A 22,913-nucleotide genomic window follows, 5' to 3' on the forward strand; every position below is an offset into this window, starting at 1 on the left:
TCAACCCCAAAGGTTGAGGAAATCGTTATCACAAAGTATTGTGGGAGAAGTCAGCTGTATAATAAGTGAGTGGTTTTCTGAGGACCTTTATGCAGAGTTATTCATGGATGTTTTGTTACGTCCAAACTGGAAATGAATGCTGGGCTACACTTTGTGTTTGGATGTGTGTGTGTGTGTGTGTGTGTGTGTGTGTGTGTGTGTGTGTGTGTGTGTGTGTGTGTGTGTGTGTGTGTGTGTGTGTGTGTGGGAGAGAGAGAGAGAGAGAGAGAGGGTATGATGGAAAATAGGACTGCTGAGGGTGGAAAGCTTAATGTCTCCTAAATGGATGTGCGATGGAGGTGTTCAATGAGGTATATCTAGACATTGGGTGGTTTGATCAGAGAAACTGAACTACTGAATGAATCACATTGGCAGCTGTATCTGCTTTTGCATCTCGTGTGTGTGTGTGTGTGTGTGTGTGTGTGTGTGTGTGTGTGTTCTCGTATTTCTATCCTTGTCGGGGCCAAATGTCCCCACAAGGATAGCAAAACGTGGAACGACGTGCCTTGTGGGGACCTTTTTCCGGTCCTAAGTAGGAGAAACAGTGTTTTCTTGACCATGTTGTTGTTACTGAAAAAAGTAAAAGTGCAAAAACATTTCTTTAGGGTTAGGCTTTGTTGTGGTGTGGGTTAGGGTTAGGGTTAGGGTCAGGGTTAGGGGCTAGACATGAATGGGAGTCAATGGACGGTCCCCACAAGGATAGAAATACAAGACTGCACGTGTGTGTGTGTGTGTGTGTGTGTGTGTGTTTAAAGGAAGTATGTACCCAGAACTCTTCTGAAAACTGTTCTGGATTTTGATGACCTCTGGAGGCAGAAAGCCTCACTTGGCTGAAGCACAAGAAAATAAATCCATTACCAATCATTCTTGACAAGGATACTAGTGAAGTTTCTGGTCTTGACACTCAAAAAAAAAAAAAAAAAAAAAAAATTCTACAACAGATAAAAGACGGATGAAGAGAGCAACAGACAGTGAAACAAAGCAAGAAGAATAGAGTGAAATGAAAAAAACCCTGCACAGTGGAACCACCCAGTGGGAATTCTGATATCGTGTGAAACAGCTTGTCAGCGTTGCTCCATCTATCAATCAATCAACAGCACAGTGACAGATGTGCAGTAAATTGCCAGCTGTGAGCATGCGGTCATGTGAAACATGACGGGAAAATGCCTAATTCTAAAGCGTCCAGCAGTACGATGTTGCTAGGAATCGAAATTGGGCCAAAGTCTAACAAAAGGTCAAAGTCTTACTTTTTGGTTTTAGATTTAACTGATCTTGCGTAATCCATTATATATCCATTTGACTATCAATCTCCCACAGGTGCTTATTTAATTGTCTTATCAGCATTTGTTTTGCTGTCCGTGTTTCTCTTTATCTATTATTTAATTTCATGTGGTTGTTTTGCATAGCGTCTGATGGATTTGATAATTCAATGCAGAATTTAGGACTCACCTTCACTTGGAGGGTGTTTTTTTTTTTTCTTCATTTGACTCTTATCATATGTGTAATGTCGATCAAAATATAAATGAAGTAGCAAAACAAGATGCAGACTGTACACAGAGTAACAACAGATGTTAAATGCAGACTGTGTCACTGAATAGTTTCCCTCTTTCTTTTTTGTTTTTCTTTTCTGAGGTGCGGCGGCTGCTTTGCATTTCAACATTAAAATTTTTGGGTAGTTGGTGGTTGTCCGGTTTTATCTGAGTGAGGCAGTGTAAATGAAGTCGTCATTATAGATGAAGTTGATATCTGTATAATCTGCAATTAGGACAACATCTCATTTACAGTGATGGACTGACAGTGAGTCGCTGAACAGCCGATTAAGTCTGGCACTGAAATGTCAGTTTGTTGCAGCAGGAATCAGCCCATTCCCTGAAATGCCACACATGCTGAGTGAATGCTTAATGCAGGACTTTTAGTCGATTCTCAAAGACATCCTGTCAGCGTCTCGATCGAACCAAAAATGAAGACATCACAGCCTGACCTCTCTCTTCTCCCTTCCCCCCCCCCCCCCCAGACACTCTCTCAGTGCCTCGCTGGTCCCCACAGATTCCCCGAAGAGATCTGGGAAACTCAATAAAACACAGGTAGGTGTGTGTGTGTGTGTGTACACATCTGTGACAAAAAGCCAGTCCAATTAAAAAAAGGGCCTCTTGCATAACTCATCTCGGCTCTTTTCCTCCAAGTCGTCTGTCTCTTTTTCTCGCACCCCGCTTGACACTGAATACCAGAGATCTGAAAAGTCAAACAATACCGTATCAGTGACGGCATCTCAGGAACCTGCAGATCGTGGGCGTACCGTGTGTTGAAAGTCAGCCAGGTGGAGGGAAAATCTTGCTCCTCAACTCTCCTCGCGCTAATGTAATTCATATCGCTGTTGCTTGGTTTGGAGAAACATGAGCATTTTTTTTCCCCCCCACATCCAACACTCACTTTGATGCCAGTCTGCATATTTCAAACTTGTGCCCCTTGGTGGCATCTTTGGCCTGTGAATATAAATGTGTTTTTGTAGCTGCTCTTTGTTTTTCTGCAGAATTCAACCTTAATGTCACATCATCACTCATAATTGAAAGTCCACCTCAGAAATCTGTGAGGTAGAGCTGTTCGAATCGAGCTGTGTCTCTGAGTTGAGGCAAAGGACGGGCCTAATAGAAAGATTTGGATTCTGTCAAACTACATTAGTCACCTGCCATTAGCCACACAGCCGAGCTGCTGGCGCCCGGGCATCGCTTCAATAAACACAAGCGTATGTGTGCGAACCTCCTCGGCGAGGAATTGGTTGTTACTGCCGAGCGTGTTTTGGATTTGTTTGTTTGAGAAATGACTGAGTTTGACTCCCCGAGAGCGACGCCGGCCTTAGAGCTCCCGTCTTTCTTACACTTGATTGCTGTATTAATAAAAACTCCCGTGACCTCGGCTCGTTCGATGCTCGGCGACGGAATAGGGGTCGCTGAGAAATGAAAACAAAATGGGCCCCAAACTAAATCAGCAGGTGAAGCAGATTAGGAATGCATACGGGATTTGTGAAGTGGCTTCTTAAGGTAGTTATTATCCTCGCAGAAAGGTGAGGCGGGGAGCGCGACGTCTTCAGCGAGAGCTATCTGTCAGTAAGGAGCAACATTATGAAAGGCAAAAAGGCTAGAATGCGTGTTCTCTTGATGGTAGCTGCAGCTCCTGCATGTCAGGAATGTGCAACAAGATGAAAATGTTGCTCTTCTGTCTTCTTTTGCAGGTTTTCCACAAAATATTGGATGTCCCAGACATGCATAGTATGTGGAAAGGGAATGTTGTTTGGACTGAAATGTAAAAACTGCAAGTAAGTATGGTTTTCAAGTAATCCATTTCTGCTATAGCAGTTTTTCAAATGTGTATCATATTTCTCCATCTTTCATTATTGTGAAATTGTTACTGGCTCGTGGCTATTTCTTCATCTTTTTGATTATCTATCCATTATGACGGTATATTCCATTTACTTGAGTTTTGATCTCACTTGAATAAATTAGTAATTTGTGCCCTGCGCCTGTTTTCCTGCACATGAACGCTCCCACTTTGCATAGGTTACATTTCCATGTTAATACATAAGCAAGACCAATGCAAGCCAAACGGGTAATAGAGTGTCTGTGTGCTTTCAGGCTGAAGTGCCACAACAAATGCACCAAAGAAGCCCCACCTTGCCATTTACTGATCATACAGCGAGGCGGACGAGAATCCCTCAAAGGTACTTTTCATTTCGTTTTCATTCTCATTTTCATTAGCATTCACCCTGATGTAAGTTGAGTTTCCACTGAAATCTAGACATCTCAGTTCTTTTCATGAGGAATCAGTTAGAAAATGGATCAGTCTTTACCTGTTGGGGAAGGAAAATGAATGGTTGAATTGTGGGAAAGAAGGGATGTCGTGGTTAAGAGGTGATCTTTACAGAACGACCCTCGTGTTAGACCAAGCATGATATTTTCCAAGGTAAAAAGTCCTGATCAGTATGCTCAAGCTACTCTGAGAATTGGCTTAATAATGAGAAGCATGGATTGTGACTCAGGTCACTTATCCTCCAGCAATTAGTAGCAGCTTAAACTTTAATGTCAATTGTTTCTGAGAACAATTTTGTCTTCAGTTTTTTTCTTTCTTGGAATCTATATTTTGCAAAACAGTAAAATGACCTCAAGTTCTTCTCACAGATAAAAGTTTTTCCTACATTAAATTCTCACACGTTCAACTGCTGGACTCTTTGGACTGTATGTGTTGGTTTCCCATTAAAATTTACCATCCAGTTGCTCACCTTCTCCCTCATTTCTGCAACTTGTTAAAGGCGACTCATGCTGTAAAAGCCTCAGGATTGAGGAGAAATTTTTCATGACAGTTGGAACATTTTCAGCTTGCTTGGTTGCGCCTTTATCCTAGATTGCGTCTCCTCGGGCGCTTCCCTCGACTCCATATGCAACCCTGCCGTGTCTAAAATCTGCTTCCTGTTCTGTCTGAATGCACCTTGATATGTATTAGCTCTGTTGTGGCATTGAGAGAAGAGAAGACACATCCTGTCAGTTAAACAGAAACAGTGCTCGATGGTATTTCAGCAGCTTTGGCCACAAAACGGGCAAATGAGAGTCTTGCATTGTTGATATACGTTTGATTTTCAGTAAATATATACATATAGAAAAATCCAACCGTGAAGTACAAAATATGTGATATGCATTTTGAACTTGAATAAGTTGTCTAAAACCTAATATATCAAACAGTTGTTTATGAGAAAATGCTGATGGACTGAAGTAGACTGAAAGCGGCTCTTGTCTTTATTCAGATATAATTCTTATTTCGCTAATAATCTTGTGATTTCAAGATAGAAATAAAATGCACTCAGTAGATGTAGCAGCAGTTCTATTTATGTTTTACAACGTATTTTGACAAGAGCTGTTGAAATGGAGTAAGTTGGCTGTTGTACTGTTAGCCTCATCCTGACCAAGTTTGTCTGGAGCGGGCCGGACTGGTAAATATATCATGTCCTTAGAATTTAAACTTTAAACTTTTCTTTGTTGTGGTACACTGTACGCATGGTCAAAATGTCTATATTTTCACGAGACCAAACAATTACTCCTGAGAATAACTACAATCTCAACATAAAGCCATTTGTAACAATACCTTCTGGTGCAAAAATTATTAAAATGCCAAAGAAACATTTCCAATAGTTCTTACATTATGCATGTTTTTACAAACTCACCCTGACAGCATGGTATTGAGACTGATTTGATCACAAGAGGCCTAATTTTTATGGTAGCTTCAGCGATATCTCAGTATTGTGTTCTGCTACTGTTTATAAATGTTGGCTGTCATCCACTGAAGCTCAGGCCAGTCAGGTTTACTGACTGCCGGTGTTCACTTAAATGTAGTTATTCAGTGATTTGCACAATGTTTCTTTGTGGCATTATTTGTTTTATACCACGTCCCACTCTTTTCCCCCTGCAATGTGGTTCCATTGTTTTATTGAAGAGTCCTTAGAGCTTTTCAAGACACAGTCCTTTTTTTTTTCCTCGTCTCCCTTCTGCTCATTTTAAGCACATAGAAGGTTATCTGCTCATTAATTAAGCCACTTAGGTTTGACAAATGTGATTTCGTCACACACTGTTTATACTGACACAGACAGCGCTGAAAAAAGCCATTATCTGCCATGAGAAATAAGAGTCTTTTGTCCTTTCTCTGCCCCCCCCCTCTCTTCTCTCCCTCCAAATAAGATCACCAAGGAACGATTCAAGGTAAAGTGCACTAATTAGAGTTCTCTTACTCTGCTTCAGTGAGAGAAATGACAGTTTCTTAATGACATGCTGCAGTTCGCCTAGTGAAACTTTTAAGTGTCTTGGTGTGATGATGAATCGGGGGTGTTTTAGAAAGGGCAGTCTGTTCATTTTTCAGATTAAAAAGCAGCTCCAATAAAGAACTTGACTTCGTGTTTCCAAAGCCACAAGCTTTTGTTAACTGTTGGCCTCTGTCGTTGCTCCATTGTTCCTTCGTGCTTTATTTCTGCAGTAGCTCGTCTGGTACGGACTGAATCAGTGCCATGTGACATCAACAACCCGCTCAGGTACACAGACCTGCACATCAGTCAGACGCTGCCCAAAACCAACAAGATCAATAAGGTAAGCACAAAAAAAAAGATTGTTCCACAATCTGCGCATTAACCTAGCCTACATATTGCGCGTTCCTTCTTTTTTTGGGAGCCCGTTGTGAGTCATGGCATGTTTTCCCGGGGGATCAGGGAACCGTACGAAAATATCTTCCCCTAGTATTGCTGTTTGCACAGATGGATTTGTTTTCATACAGTGAAGAGTCTGCAGCCAGCACACCCCACAGTTTCTGCTCAGATCCTGGAGGAGAAAGTTCATTACAGGACTGCAGTGGTGGTATAAACACTATGAAACAAATCTTGTGGAACAAACGGGGTGTGTTAAGGAAGCATGATAAAGTGTGGAGTCTGTAACAGTTCTGTCGAAGGAAAATCATATTATCTGGAACAACCAGGTAAAAAAAAAAAAAGCTAGTCTTCTGCTGACATTTGTAGGCATGGTATAGACATGTGCAGGTTGTTTAAATATTGTGAAGAGCTACAGGATGATTTATGAGCTCTGTTCAGTTTGATGTCAAGAATTCAAGACTTGTGGATGGACTGTGGGTGAGAAGCGTAATAAAAACTTTCCTGAAAATCTCACCTGCCTGTTAGAACATCCCTCGTTCCATTCCAGGCTTTAGGAGCCTGTTAGGGTGGAGTTTACATGTTCTCCATTTGTATTTGGGTACATGGGTTCAAATCCAGACCCGGTGGCCTTTCTCCAGTCACATTGTCCTGAAGGTCACCATACAACCCTTATTCATCACTGTAATTTATCACTAGCGACAACTTCAATTGCCAAACATGAAGCATGTTGTTGCGTTTTGTTTTTTTTTTTCATTTCTATATAATTGGCATGTTTGGTAGGTCAGTACAAATATATTCAAATTGATTCCTACCTTTCAGACACTCATTGATTTCACTTCATTCCTGTAAGAACATCAACTTGAAACTTATTGAAGGGAAATAATCCATCAAAATGAAAAGTGTCCTGTCTTTGCTTTTTGCCCTTTATGCCGTTATTGCTTCGCGCCTTCAAATGTCTCCCCAGTGGTTCGCTTGAGGATGTTCAGACATGTGAGATTTCACAAGTGGCTGCTTGACCAGAACAAATATTATTTGTCCGTCATATTTTCATTAGTCTTTCTATCTATATCGGATTGAGTTCTCAGAATGTTTAATTAATAAAGTCCTTTTTCAGCAAAGTTTGAATGATTCAAAGATTATTTTTTAAGTTATGACAAGAAGAAACGTTGCTCACAATCAGACTTTGGTTGATAGCTTTATGAAATTATTCAATGTTGCTATTATTTGAATTGAAATTGGATGGAGTCTTTTGATGTGAATTTGAAATGAGGTCCAGCGAGATACGGAGTTATAAAATCGGCGAAAATGTGAGTAGAAGTACTGATGAGTGCACTGCAGCTGGAACTTTTGTGCAGCCCAAAAACAAGCTGCTTTATTCTGTTACACGGACGCTGCTTCACAAAGGTTGGTGGGGTTAAAGTGAAGAGGCTTCATAGAGAGCAACACAAGTAGATTTCCTCATTAGTGTTTTTTTTTTTTACTCTGTTTTTGGACCGGCGTTGAATGGAGGAATACATGTCCCAGCAGTTTGGAGAAAGTTCAGTGTTTGCAAGCCTGCACAATGAAAGAATAACTTCCCCGAAGAAGTAAAGTTTGCTTGCATAGCTCATTGTGATGGATTGCCTCTGTCGGAGAAGTTTTATGTCTCTGCATGTTGATTTTCATATTCTACCCAAATTAATGAAAACCGAGTTCTGCCCTGAAGGTGGAAATCAATCTCAGAAACTTTGCGTCAGATTCAGAAAGAGGCCAACTATAAAACAGAGTGGAAGCGTTTCGTGATTAGCAGGCGAGAAATGTCACGTGTGAATCACCAGGATTGAAGTCAAGCTTATGTTGATTATTCTTGTTTTTTTCTTTTTCTTTTTCTTTTTTTTTTTCTTTCCAGGATCATATCCCGGTCCCCTACCAACCGGACTCCAGCAGCAACCCCTCATCCACCACTTCTTCCACCCCGTCCTCCCCCGCCCCCCCTTTGCCCAGCAGTGCCACGCCCCCTTCACCGCTACACCCCTCGCCACAGTCCGCACGGCAGCAGAAACAGTTCAACCTGACAGGTACAGGAGCGCACCACATGCTCGAATTCAAATCTGCAGATATCTATTCAAAGACAACTATTCATTCCTGTTGCAGTCAGGGTTATTAATTTTAATAAACAGAATAAAATGCTGATGTTTGTTTTAGTGCATGCACTAAACGTAACAATAGGTATGAAACCAACAATAAATCATTCTTTAAACACGACAGCTGTTGGTCCAGACCTTGATTTTCCTATGAAATGAGCTCAAGTATTGAAAACATTATAATAATTCTAAGCCTGTTTCTTTTAGAGGCAAATGAGGGCCTGAAAGAAAAACAGTGTTAGTGGGGCTGGTTGGTTGTGCATAACAATAACAGTTCTTTAATCTGAATGCTAATGTCAAGCAACGTTTACCTTGTTCAATGCATCAATTACTCAGTGTTTATAATGCTGGGATGATAATAATTAGAACATGTGCCTGTTATCATACAGATTTTGCTGTAGTACGTCTTAGTATAATCATTCTTGTATGTGGTAACTTACAAGTTTGGTGTCCTGTCTGAAAGCTTGTGAAAAACAGAGCGAGAGAGATCTAAGTAAATCAGATTTAGACAGTTTATTTTGCTTTTTCAAATCAGAAACATTGTTGAAAATGTTACCAATATAATCCAAAGAAGCATAATTTTTTTAAGCTCAAAAAGTAATTAAACATAATCGCTTCAATGTAGTCTGAACAATGCAACAATAAAATAAACTGTAAAAAATGTTGAGTGGGAATTAAATTGGAGAAACATTTTTAATACAGTAATTTGATTATAGAAGTGTATAATCATTTCAGCAAGACTGGAGAATTTGATCATGAAGTAACAGGTGAAGAAGCTGTGAAGAAAACTTCTTTCATAATCTGTCTGTGGGCTATTCCACCTCATTTACAAGAAAGTCTTGTCAAATTGGGAAGTTCTCACAACTTCACATGAAACTCCCAACTCTTGTTTCATTTCTCTCCACAGCCTCCAGTTATTTTAAATACAAACAGCAGTTCATCTTCCCTGGTAAGTAGCTTCTAATTGATCATTTCTCCTACCAGTAATGCACTGCGACCAGGCGAGAACAATCAAGGAGGCCGACTTTTGATGTCCGCTGTGATTTCCATCGCCTCACCTTGGCCTCTTTGACAACTCCCGGCCCCTCCGCCCACTCATGCTCGTCTCATTTGGGCCTCCTAATGATTTGTCCGCGCCGGCGTCTCTGTGCTTTTGTCCACGGCTGCACCATGCAGCCTCTGCTCATTTGGCAGGTTATTACAGATGAGACAACCTGGAGTGGTGCGAGGAGGAGATTGAAAATGGGAGGGAAGTGAGATCCGAGGCAGACACTTTATTTATTTATCTGGAAATGTTTGAATATATTGTTCGGCTCCCAGCAGCGGGCTCTGATTATAGATGTCACGTACTGTTGGGTGTTGTTACCTAAATTACAGTTGCTCCCTTTATGAGCTGCATAACAACATGGATGAACCCAAACACTTACTGTTGGTCCTTATCCGTCCAACAGCATTACGCTGCCGGTGGAACTAATGCCACAGTCATGTCATATTAAATTTACTGCTGGCCCCAGTTTAGAAAAGCAAAGAAAACAAACAACAGACATTAGCGTAAGCCTCCCAGGGGCAATTACCCTGTGATTTCAAATGTGTTTACACGAGTGTCAATTATAGTATTGTATGATGATATCCCAGCAATGCTTGACTGAAACATGGGGAAACCCTGCACACCCTGTCACATGGACCACAAGCACAGATCCGCTGGGCTTGGATTCACTCAAGTGAACAATTTCAAGTCCTCCTGGCTTGGAGACGCTTTTGGAAATACTCCACTAAAGCCGTTCACTCTGAAAACAAAACCAGGCCCTCCTTGCTGCGAGGTGACGGCGCCAGGCTTCCAATGCGCCGTGCCACACAGGAGATGTTTTTTTTTTTTTTTTAAATGGTGACTCGCACATTGTGTCACAAATCGTCGGTGCACGCCAACACAAGCAGCAAGCGTGACTGCAAATCCTCTGAGGCCTTTCAGAGGTAGATACAACCCAGTAGCTGACCCTACTCCATCTTACATGTTGGAGATTAGTGGCTGCAAAGAAAGGCTGGAAGAATTCTTTCTCATTCTCCTCCAGAGAGAGGAAAGCTGCACGTGTACATGTGTGTGTGCGTGGAGTCTTAGTTAAGGTGGTGTGCCAACACGAGTTGCCAGAACAGTTCTTTTTCTCCTCCATCAACTCTGCAAGTCCGCAGAACTCAATTCGAATGATGGACAGCTTTCCTGCAAAATATATTAATCGTATTTGGATGTAATTAGCGCACCATTTCCTACTGACACATATTGACACAGAGCGTTCAAACCATTCAGTTCGCCCACGTTTCAAGCAGATGTGACACAATGCATTCTTGGAAGAATTACGACTACCGTTTCAATATTTAACCTACTTAAAAAGTGATCTATTGTAATCAATTTGTGCTGATTTCCAGCATACATCATATATATACAGTTCATGTGAACAGATCCACCCATCATTATGTGCTAAATTGATCTGATCTCTATGATGAAAAATAAGGAGGATGACTTATACACACTTCTTTCATGTGTGTTTGACCACTGCCTGTAGTTTTACCACCACTTGACTCCAAGAAGTACAAGTACAAGATTAGTTTTTGTATTACTCTTCTTTATGCAGCTCTGAAGAGATGTCCTTTATTGATCACAATTGATCGTACTCCATATCATCAAACATGTTCCCCCCACAAAGATCTGAATTTTGATGCCACTTCATAAATTGTGTATGATAACCTACAAAACAGTTGTGGCTGATTGATCACTAACTATTTATTTGTATCATGTTATTTTCCTTTGTGGGTTGTATTTCTAAAGATCTTTAAATTACAAATTATTATATGTACATATATGTAATGTATCGTTTCATAGCTGGTGTGTTTGAGCAGGGAGATGTTAAAACATGCAAGATTGTGCCATAATATTAGACACCACTGCCTTAAATGCATATCTGCAGGTAATTCAAACACTGAGGACAGTTGATAAACTACTGGAAAGTTGTTATACTCCTAGGAAGCATGTTCTTGCCCATTTCAAAAGGGTGACATTTTCAAGAACATGCATTTGTGGCATGAGCAGCAGTGAGTACTGAGTATGTGGAAAAAAAAAAAATGTTGCTGAGTCTTCCTTGCCAATTCCAAACCGATGTTTTTTGCTCCCTTGTGTTGGTAAATATTTAAGGTGGCTCTTCCTTATACTCTCTAGTCTCTAGGACATAAGGAAGGCCATTTTCTTAACCTTTCACTATCTATAAACCCTGCTATATTTTCTACAGACTTGCATTCAAAGATTGCAGGACAGGGTTGATGGCTCTCTGGCAAGATAAGCCCACACAGACTGCACACTGCAGTCTCTGTCAGGTGTCCTGCCATGGTGGTGTCAGGAACATCTGCACTGGAACCCAGCCATGTGGAAAAATGATATGTTCAACGATGAATCCAAATCATGCATGTGGCACTCGTCTCTGAGGGTCAAAGTGTGTCTGAATGCTGCACTCTTATGGTAGAGATTGTCTGATGGTCTTGAGCTTCATGGAACATCACTGTACTGAATAGGTTTGACCTTATTGGAGGCAATCTCATTGTAGAGAGAACATGAGAAAGAATCCCCTGGCTTGTGTCATTCCCATATTGCCACAGTTTGGTATCAACCACGGTTGTCCAAGACGACAGCGCTTGCTTCCCTCAGAGCGGAGTTTATAAGAGAGTCCCTCCAGAATTTCTTTGTCTTATTTATTATTTCTTAAACTTCCCATTTCTTGAATTTCACCAAGCAACACAAGACAAGAATTAGCAGCAAATAAAATCTGCTTGATGTCAACGAAGATTTGGAAAATTTCCTATGGATTGAATCTGAATACTTAGCTCTGTTGCTCATCTTACGAAGGCATGTTTAAAAGTAATAAAGAAGGAAACTGTCTTTTTAATGTTAAAGGTATTGTTTCAAGAAGACAGTCTACTCTTCACAGATACTGTAACTGTTTGGGGATAGTTGTGCACATTCGGGCTTTAATATGCTTGTAAATCTATTGTCTCCAGATGTTGCTCCAGAGGCTCCTCCCAGCAGAGCGCCGCAGGTCATTCTGCATCCTGTCCTTTCTGAACCAGGGTGAGTAGCAAAACTAACACGCATGTCAATGCACTAAGCAACACGTGAACAACATCAGAAAGTACCACTGATCCCCACACATCTCTCTTATCTCCCGTCTACAAACTTCTTCACTTCCTCCCCTTCTCCTCTCTCTTTCTTTCTATGACTGCTGGTCAGAGGCCAAGTCAGACTTACTGGAGCACGGATATTTGGGTGGCAATTTCAATGTGGGAGCCGTCTCGGAGAGTAATGTTAGCATGGCCTTTAGTTCACGCTACACTTGGGATGCCAAGTGGATTTCCAGTGGCTCTTTGAGGAAGCCAGTGGTCACGGGAATACAACCGGAAGACAGAGATTAGTGAGGGGATGCCTTTTGACCCAGATGTTTATTAGATTAGCTCCTCAATCTATCACAAGAAATTGGGCCAGAAAATCAGTGGTGATTGAATACAGGTCAAGCCTACGGACTGTGATGCAACAATCATTAGAACGTAATGTGACGTGAAGTTTGACTTTCAAAATACCAACGTGACCACGAGTGCAGAGGAGGGCAAAGAGTGTGCCTCTTCAGGTGGAGGTGTGAGGCATGGAGCTGTACAAAATGAGGTTTTAAAAGTAAGCTGCATTTGATGTCTTCATGCCACGTTCGTGTAGCAGCTGCCAGCTTTGAGATAAAAAATGAAAGCACTGTGTGGAAATAATAGGAATCAGTAGATAATATAGTGCTACAAATGGCTTGCGCCTGTCACAGTGGGCTCCATAGGTGTTTGAATAGAGCTGGATTGTTGCAGCTTTAGTGCTACATTCATTACCATAGTTATTATAAGGGGACACAATAGAATATTTTCTCTATCTTGAGACCACATTCACCCAGTGAATACTGGAAAGCTTTGCTGCCAATTTTGCACGATTTGCAACAAATGCATGTTGTCTTCCTTCTATTTTTATTTTTTTTTTTTTTTAACAGTGAACGATCAGGCTGAGAGGAGCTAAGTACTGGTCTCTGTGTATGCTCTGAGCTTAATTGTGATGATTGTCAATGGTTTGCAGCTGTGTAGGCAGCCGATCAAAAGCGAAGGGAAACTCGGAGATGACAAGGTGGTCAGATTTGCAGAAATATGGTAGGACCCTGTAAAACGCAGACAAGTCGCTCAAAGGAGATATTTTGACCTAAATGAACAAAACATTTGAACATTTCCGAAACAGTCTAAGTGTGAGAAATGATATTCATTCATTTTCTGTACCGACTTTATCTAAAGCCAGCATTTTCAAGTGAAAACTAAAATTTTCATTGCCTTTTCAGTGTCTCTTTACACAGCATTGGTGCTTAGAACCACTGAAAATTTTTTTCAGAAAAGTTTTTCTGAATGCTCTGACTTCGCGGAAACATTGTGGTTGCTAGTGCATCAGCAGCCATCACACACGTGTGCACGCATGCAGGCACACAGGCACACAGGCAAGTTAACCAAGCCTGAACCAGGGTCCTCTCAATGTGAGCTGAAGTGGTAATTGCTACTCCAGCATGTGGGAGTTGTAAAGGCCATACGCCTCTGAAAGTTCGTCACGGTTGCTCCCAGTCCCATAGAAGTATTTGCTGTCAAAATGCTAAAGATCTGAGAAGCTTTTTTTAAGATGTCAGAGGAAAGGCTGTGGATGCATTTGGGTGCTTTTCTAACCACCTGTGTGTTTTGAAGACACAAAGAACTCTACAGGTTCATCACAGCGTTTCAACACCGTGTTCATTGTCAGAAAAAAATGTACTTGTTGACCTGGAAAAGCAATTCAAGGAAAAAAAAAGCAGTACAACTGTAAAGTTCAGTTTGCCAATGAACATTTACACAAAATACATTCGCTGTACTGAAGCCCGTGCGCTTTGTTTGATAGTGAAGATTTTTCTTATTCCGTCTGGTCTGGAAGCAGCTTGGCGTCCTGCCTGAGGAGCTGCAGGAATTTGCTCTTCATATTGTCACCATGACCCCATGTGGACTCACAGAGAAAGGAAAAAGCTGGATGGATCCAGTGCAGGAAAGATTTGTGAAACCTCTTTCTTCTGAATGTCTCACAGGGGTCCTCAGATCTCGGCATGGTGTCACTACACATTTCAGTGGTGACGACAAAAGCGGGGCATGAATGCCAAAGGTTTTAAATAAAGACGGAATCCTCCTGTGACTCCTGACTAGGGTTCATTTCCAACTTCCATTGAAACTTTGATTGAAATGTAAGGTTTTCAAGGAGTGATGCATCACATTTTTTACTGCTCTCTCTTCTAGGAAGTACAGAGATTTATCTTTTAGTGTTTTTATTGATTTTATGTGCACAACAGAGGCACGGTTATAATTAGAAAAAAAAAATGAATTTCTGAGCCTGTTGCACATCAACTCTGCATTGTGACTGATTGAGTGAAGGTGAAGTTCAATTACCATTTGTGAAAAAAGACATAATATAACTTCAACCTGTTTTCTACCACTTACAAAAGTCAGTCTCATCTTGAATTTTTATGTTCTCAAACTGTTTCATTGTTTCTGCAGAATGTCAAAGTGCTGTTCTGAACCCTTTGACTTATAATATTTTCTTCCCCCAAAAAAGACACCATATTCCTCTGATTTAATCAATGCTATTGTGTCTTCTTAACCCCATCTTATTATGCTCTTGCTGTGGCACCAGGTAGATTTTTCTGGCCTTAATGGCCTCATCCCAGGGTTAATGAGGGCCTGTTTCAGCTCCCGACACCCTGCAGGATTCCCTCATTAGAGCAGAGATCGAACCGCTGCGAGGGGCTCTTGGCGCCACAGGAAGGGTTATTTCATGCGCTGCCTCGACTGTGGTCTTTGCTCAGAGTTCAGGGTTGCTTTACGAACCAGTGTTAATATACCACGGTAAGGTTGTGAGAGGTTACACGCTGATGTTGCACAGCCAGTTATGTGGACGGAGGGTGGATGGGTTGAACGGGGGAAAGGGGTTCATTTATGTTGTGTCGCTGGCACCTGGCGCGGAGGTGACAGTGTACACGCCGGGGTCAGAAATTAATAGGAGCTCAGGGTGCAGAGGCTCCTAAGAGTTCTTTTAATTACCACAAGCTTTCTCTGACCCTTGGTTTTAATTTCACAGGAGTGCCCTTTCTTATGTTACATTCCACTCACATTTTAGTCGTCAGTGTGATTTGACCACCAGTGAGCCATCTTTCTAGAATTTCCAGGAGAGTAAGTAGTCTCATTAAAGAAATTGTGAGCCCCTTAAAAAAAAAACTAAATCAACCAATCACTGAACAGAAAAAAAGGAGGCTCAACAGTGAATTTGTTAAGTGTAACAAGCATGCCGTATGTAGCTTCACTTGTCATTTGGCAGCAGCTCAGCAGACATGTTTGTTTTCTGATGATAACAGTAAAACATGCCATCAAAAATAGTCATGCCATGTCAATTGGCTCATGCATTGATAATATTTTAGTGTTTTGGTGAAAGCAGACTGACAAGGTTACCTGCTCACAAAATATCAATATTGAGCCATTATAAATGACATTATATGTCAATACAACTACAGACCTCTTAAATATGTCAGACGTATTTACAATATGTGTGCAGATGCACCATGGCGAGGTAGAGAGAGAAGCTCCTGCATCAGAAGTGAAGGTATTCACATAAACAATTCATCTGTTGATGTGATGTAAATTCAGATCTAACTGATAAGTGTGTATGATTTTGAGTAATGGATCGACAGAGATAGAAATATAACCGATGAGGAATGAGTGGGTTGTTATTAAGCTTCTGTCGAGTTTGATAATGACCTATTAATTTTGTGACTTAGTATCGGTCACGGACATCTAAATATAGGTTGTCCTAGTTAACCACAGGTGTGACTTTTAATACCCATTGCATCATCCTACAATGCTACAGTATTTACAAGTTACTCAGATTAAAAACCATTAAATAAATACACTCGATAGTGGGCCATATGTTAGGGAAATTAGCTAGTTTGCTCACTGCACATTCAGGTCATGACTTGAGATTAGCAGATTTTAGGTATAATGAATCATGAGGTTTAACTTGGAGAACAGATCAGAGAAATGTGGATCCTTGGTGACCTTAGTGGGAAAGCTTGCAGCAAGGCCGGAGGCAATGTATGACTTTGTTGGTGGAGAACACAGGGCGAGTGTCACAGGTTTTGGAAAGGATTTAAAGCAAGCACAAATGAGATAAATGAAGACAAAAGCAGGAATGTGAAAGGCCAACAAAAGAGTTAAACGAAGAAGGGTAAGGTGGGGTTGAACCAGAGTGACAGGTAATCTGGAAGCACCTTGAGCATCTGAGAGAAGGCGAAATCAAGGACAAAGTTTATTTTCTGGATGGTTGCTTGTTTGTAAAGTTTGTTCAGCCGACTTTATCACTAATGGGAAAAGATGCTTCCTTGACTGGGAGACTTTTCTCGTTATAGGGTCTATGTCGAGATGATTTCCTGGTCGTGGAGCCTAGTACATACGTAAAGAGGAGGTTTTCCCATTTGAAAAGAGCCTGAGAAGTATTGTGAAATTTGACATGGTGAAGTGACAGAATGAGAGAATGATGTTTTTTTTTTTTCTGTCCTATTCCTTCAGATGTACTTTATTTCCAACAAGTCACAGTGTCATAAATTGTATTTTTGATCCAGTGGGAGCTGGGAGTAGAAGAAGAATAATGATGATTCAGGTCCGTTGAGGATTAAAGAGTGAGAACTGCCCATTCTCTACAATCCCAGCATCCTGAGACACTAGTACTAGTGGGAGGAGCGTTCAAACATCGTCCAGACAGTTTCTTGAAGATAAGTGTCAGCTTTGAGTGACACAGCTTGTTGGCGACAATTCTCACTGAGTATTTCAAGAGAAGAAGGTTATGAATGTATCCCCGTTAACATGACAATATTTTCATGTTAAAAACTGATTCCAAAACATTGCTGTGTAAATGGGAAACTTCTTGAGGCAAAAACTGAATCTTCACATCCCTTTCTCAAAGATGACTTCCAGGAACCAGATTGACTTGACTTCAGCTTCAAATGAAAGCGGCTACTTTAAGCTCTCTAAATATGCTGACCAGTCATGAGATGTAAGATGAGTTCTAACTCATGTTAGCCATGTTGAAAACGGGAAGGTGGGCATTGGCTGGCTCTTTTCCTTTGCTGCTTCTGTAGGCAATTACCTAGTTTAATGGCCAGAGAAATGAGTGATTCCACATCCTTTGTGTTGTCTCCGGTCGTCGGTTCGTCTGATATCTCATCTGACTCCATTTCGGAACCATGTAATGAGTTGCCGTTCCACCCTTAATCTGCCGCTATGCCTTTAATTTCACTGGAATATTTGGCCACACTGGAAGCGCCATGATGGAGCATGCTGACCATTTAGTGCCTTTTGTGTTCTGGACTGGAGTATAAAAAAAAAGTCACAAATGTCTTCTTATCTGAGAAATGATGCTCTCATGAGAGAAAGAAGATTGGTTCTTGCAAAAGAGATAATGCACATATTTAAGAGACTGTCTTTAAGATCTCAACCTTTTAAAAAAAAAAACCAGAAGGGATATTTGTGGCTGTTAAAACAAAATTGTATCTCAGCGCAAGAAGCAATCATCATTTGTGACTTTTTTTAAATGCAAATGTGGCAAACATTGTGTGGGGGAAAAAATGAGAATAATAGGAAAGAGCTTGAGGTGCAACAATCTTAACTAAATGTACCAAAACAAGTCTGTTGAATAGCACCCAGATTTTGGGGCATGGGTGTCCTCCAAATCAAACGAGAGGAAATACTTAAAAATTGTTGAAGTGCTTTGAAGAAATTTGCCCGATTCGATTACCATAGCATGAACTGCAGACTGAAATAGAGCTGAAGCCAGTCCCTTTGCAAAAAAAGATCATGTGCACAGTTCAAAGGGATTATCTGGAAGGTGTTCAACCTCTCCCAGAAAGCTGGTTGCTGTTACCAGCCGTGTGCATCTTCAGGTCCAGGTCAGAAAAAAAAACAAAAAAAAAACAATGACCCATGCATGCAAAGAAACTGAAACAGTCACAGAAAAATTAAGTTTAAGACTGAGAAATGGATGAAGCTGTAAGATACTATACCCCTTTCACACTGCCGATCTCACTCCGCCACAGTGGCTGACGGCAGTGCACGATGGTGCATGATTGTATGAGAAGCGATTTGTCATTGAAAAAGAAAAAGAACGCTGGCAGAGTGTTCTCGTAGTGCTGGAGGACAGTCTGCCTGTGTAGTCTGCGTAAAACCACAGTTCGATTCCGGACTGTTCTGCAAAGTAGGGATGTTGTACATTACACAGAGACGGCGTTCTGTTCTGCTTCAGTTCGGTCTGATCTGGTTGATATCAATCAATCTTCAGACTCTTAGGTCCCTGAAAAAGAACAACAGAGAACAAGGGAAAGCATTGTTTGGACAGTGGGTGGATTGATCTAATAAAGAAAGACTCTTTGGATGACTTTCCATGCAGATTTCCCCACATAATCGTGTATGCATGTGCAAAACAGTGTAAAAGTCCAGGTGAATCATCATTTCTACCTGTGATTTTGAGGAGGAAGGAGGAAGGTACCTGGACTGCAGCATGATGGATATTAACCTGGAGGAAGTTGTTTCACTCCATCAAAGAACCTATGCTATTTCCATATATCTACTGCTTGACAGTGGGGAAGAATAAATGAATATACCGTAGCTGAGAAGAAAGTTTGTAAAGTGGAGATAACATAAGGAGAAGGTGGTTGCAAACTGTAGATACTGGAGCTTGATCTCGCACTTTTGACATACAGCCTCGCACCGGCCGGTCCACCACAGTCCGTAATGAAAGATGAAGCATGTTACATATTTAGAAAAATGTCTTGGAAAGCTTCGGACTGTGGCATATTGATTTTCAGATGCATTTTGCAAACACACCTGTCAATTTGCCTTCTCCAATTGCTGTAAATAGGAGTACAGCTGCATGTACAAGCATGCACCAGCACACACTGCTGTCGGACTCTGTAGCATCCAGAAGACCTTGGTGGAGCGAGTTCGTCAGTGTTAAAGGGGTATAATGTGCTCCAGACGGAGGTGCACAAAATATGATCAGTTATCTCCTGTCATCCCCCTTGGGCTCAGCGCTAGGGGCTACACTTTAAAACCTTAACTTCCAGAGTTTGTAGAAACTGTCCAAACACCTCACATCACTGCATTTCTAAATAAATCCACATTGTGTAACAGTCAAGGCTGCAGAGTTTTCAGTATACCACAAATCCAAACTCAGTTCAACACTGGATTTGAGTAACAATGGACTCAGTTATGTGTAAATGGAGCTTTCTTTTTTACTAGAGCTGTTACTGCTTGAATTAAACTTCTATCTCTTCTTTGCTTGTAGGAATGAGGGCAACCCTTTACTTCAAATCGAGGTCGAACCTACATCAGACGTGAGTCTCTCTTTGGATCCTCTGTGACTTTTTTTTTTTTGCTGTGTTCTCCTGACCACATATTTGTCAGAGATGTCAGAGTGAAATGACTTATGAATGAAGACAAGGCACAGCGTCCACCCTCACTCGCCCCAGCCGTTTGCGTTGTTCTCTCATTTAGCAAAAAAAATTGTTTCCGCTTCCTCTGCAGCCTCCAGGTAAGTTATGTGTCAAAGGAAACAAGAAGGAAAACACACATCTTCACTTCCCATCATTGCTGTTTCTGTAACTGTGATATATTTGGAGAAAATGTGTTGCAGATTGCCTTTAATGATATTCTAGCAGGCGTCTTTTGAATAGGCCATTTTCCCTCCTGCGAAACATTATATTTTAAATCAAATCAGAATAAATCAGCCAGTTTTCACCCTCTGGTTGTTTTCCCTTTTCGTATCTCTGCTTCTCATTGGATGCAACCTAAACAGCAGTATCTATTCCAAGGGCTCACTGCCCACTGACAAATGGCATGTTTTATATGACTTAACATATCCATATACATATCCTTTATGATTAGAATACCAAATACAGATACACTGGTGATCTTTAAGACTTTGGTTCAATGCACTTTACCAGGACTGTCCACACTTTTTCCACTTAGGGGCATCAAAATATACCAAAGGCGGGGCCACTCAGTCAAGGCCAAATTTTCTGCTTTGCTTCTTTGCTTCTTTGAGTTTCTTTGGTTCTGTCATGTTTGGTTACCAGTTGCATTATTTTTCTCGATTTAGCCTCATGTTGTTGCAAAGCTGCCCTGTTCAAAAGTGTGTTGAAAGTCAAAACTACAACACAGTCAAGTGTTATTTTAGATGTGACATGGATTTTAGAATTTGCTGCAAGCCAATTCAGTATAAACCAGAGGCCAAAGTTGGTCCATGGGCCGGAGTTTGTGCACCTCTATGCTGTAGAGGTGGGTTATTGGAAACTATTTAGAAACTGCAGTAAAAATATCATTATGGCTATTACTCTTTCTCCAAGTAAAAATGAATTATCCATCAGCTGAATGGCGTTCGTCGAAATGTATACATTCACATCTTTCTGGAATATTTTAACACCGCCTCCTTGTTGTGTATAAGAGAATTTTAATGATCATTCTTGCAAATCTGTAAATATGTGAAACACAGGCTTACAGCCACTAGAAATAAGATTAGATTTTGCTGCATCACAGAACGAGGACGGTAATGACGAGGACTCTGGCGACGAGTTCGAGGAGATGAACCTGTCGCTCCTGTCGGCTCGTAACTTCCCACGCAAGGCCAGCCAGACCAGCATCTTCCTGCAGGAGTGGGACATCCCGTTCGAGCAGCTGGAGATCGGGGAGATGATCGGCAAGGGCCGCTTCGGCAAGGTTTTCCACGGGCGGTGGCACGGGGAGGTCGCCATCCGCCTCATCGACATCGAGCGGGACAACGAGGACCAGCTGAAGGCCTTCAAGCGCGAGGTGATGGCCTACCGCAACACCCGCCACGAGAACGTGGTGCTGTTCATGGGCGCCTGCATGAGCCCACCGCATCTGGCCATCATCACCAGGTAAGAAGGAAGAGCCGCTGCATAAAAAGTGTAAACACAGAAACAGGTTAACACAACACTGTTTTCGAGTGACAGCAGCAAACTGTCATTGCGTGGTGCAATGAAACCTTTCTGAAACAAAAATGCAGAACCAGTGCAATTTCATTTGAGAGGTTGTCGTGTAAATGGACTGTTAGAAGGAACTTTTATCTTATAGTTCACGACAACAAGAACTCAACATGAATCAGGAGACAAATAATCCGGTCAGCAAGATGTCACCTAAGTTTTACTTGGAATATTTCCTTAAGCTAACATCGGCAAATGGTTATTTATTTTGGGAAGTGAGAAAGAAAAAAAGCTGCTGAAGCTCTTGCAAGTTTTTGTTGCAAGAATGATTTCCTGGAAACTGGCCAGCTAAATAAAAAATACCTTTGAGAGAGAACAGATCAGGATGATTAAATGGATAACACCTAATTACAGATTTTCATTATAAAACCACAGCATGTCCATGTTTTATTCTGGGTATACCATCTGAAACCTGAGAGCATAATGACATTAAGTTCAAATGATAGATGGATAAATAAAGCTCTACAAAATGCTTTATGTCAATTAAAACTGAGCTTTACCAGAAGACTACATGCATACACGAAGCGCTGCGAGAGTTTGCCTTTAAGGAGCCCAACAACTGTTAATAAGTAAATCTTATAATGTGAAGAACGGCTGGAAGAAAAAAAAAAACACTTGATTGTCCTTGGGAGGTGCAGTGTGCTTCAAAATAAAAGAAGACTCATCGTCCCAAAATGAATTCTGCCGATAGGTGGGACCTCACATTCTCATTAAAAACGTGCGCGTGTTTTTAAACATCTCTGAGTATGTTGGTAATTGCACCGCCGATGATGTCTGACAACAGCACACTCAGACATGAAGCATGTTTTAGTATGCATGCTGAGTATGCTTCTCCAAGTTTCAAGTGCAAAAATAATTAAAAAGAGGCAATCCAATCAATTTTTTCGTGAAGAACAAGAACAGGTTCACCATAATTGAAAAAAGACACTCAGTGTATTTTAATTATACCAAGTGCACACTGATTAAAGATATTGAAAATAGTATGTTAAGCAAATACACCTTTAATGTTCCCAATAATGAGGAAAGAAATTTAAAAAATCACATTAAAGTGGCATTTTTATTGATGATCTGTAACTTGCTGACCACCAAACCTTTTTTGAAATCCGCTGTATGTGTGTGTGTGTGTGTGTGTGTGTGTGTGTGTGTGTGTGTTTGTGCGTGCGTGCGTGCGTGCGTGAACCTTGCAGCCTGAGCTTTGTGCTCAGGCAGCTGTGTGACACCCACAGTCAGAAAGTAGCGCTCATTTCGGATCAGCGACACATCTGTCCCCACCGCAGGACGTGGCGGGGGTCAGAGCGGCTGACAGCAGAGCGTCCAGAGGTCACGATCTGAATGTGCTGCCGTCGCTGTGGTCTCAACCGGCGTCTGCCGGCAGATAACGGCGACTTGCACAGCGGGAGTCTT

The 22,913-nt window shown here is 41.3% G+C and overlaps 1 protein-coding gene across 2 annotated transcripts in view; it reads left to right on the top strand.

Annotated features, from left to right (window-relative positions):
- The window catches only part of LOC115397632 (kinase suppressor of Ras 2-like), a 125,785-nt gene that overhangs the window by 83,552 nt on the left and 19,320 nt on the right, over nucleotides 1-22,913 (top strand). For both annotated transcript variants that reach the window (XM_030104051.1, XM_030104050.1), the window contains exons 7-16: nucleotides 2,054-2,123; nucleotides 3,269-3,352; nucleotides 3,669-3,754; nucleotides 5,760-5,780; nucleotides 6,052-6,161; nucleotides 8,106-8,274; nucleotides 9,248-9,289; nucleotides 12,382-12,451; nucleotides 19,793-19,841; nucleotides 21,043-21,404. In XM_030104051.1, coding sequence (XP_029959911.1) covers nucleotides 2,054-2,123; nucleotides 3,269-3,352; nucleotides 3,669-3,754; nucleotides 5,760-5,780; nucleotides 6,052-6,161; nucleotides 8,106-8,274; nucleotides 9,248-9,289; nucleotides 12,382-12,451; nucleotides 19,793-19,841; nucleotides 21,043-21,404 — 1,063 coding nt within the window. The remainder of the gene's footprint in view (nucleotides 1-2,053; nucleotides 2,124-3,268; nucleotides 3,353-3,668; nucleotides 3,755-5,759; nucleotides 5,781-6,051; nucleotides 6,162-8,105; nucleotides 8,275-9,247; nucleotides 9,290-12,381; nucleotides 12,452-19,792; nucleotides 19,842-21,042; nucleotides 21,405-22,913) is intronic.

The sequence above is a fragment of the Salarias fasciatus genome, chromosome 12, assembly GCF_902148845.1.
Source record: "Salarias fasciatus chromosome 12, fSalaFa1.1, whole genome shotgun sequence".
Lineage (NCBI taxonomy): Eukaryota > Metazoa > Chordata > Actinopteri > Blenniiformes > Blenniidae > Salarias > Salarias fasciatus.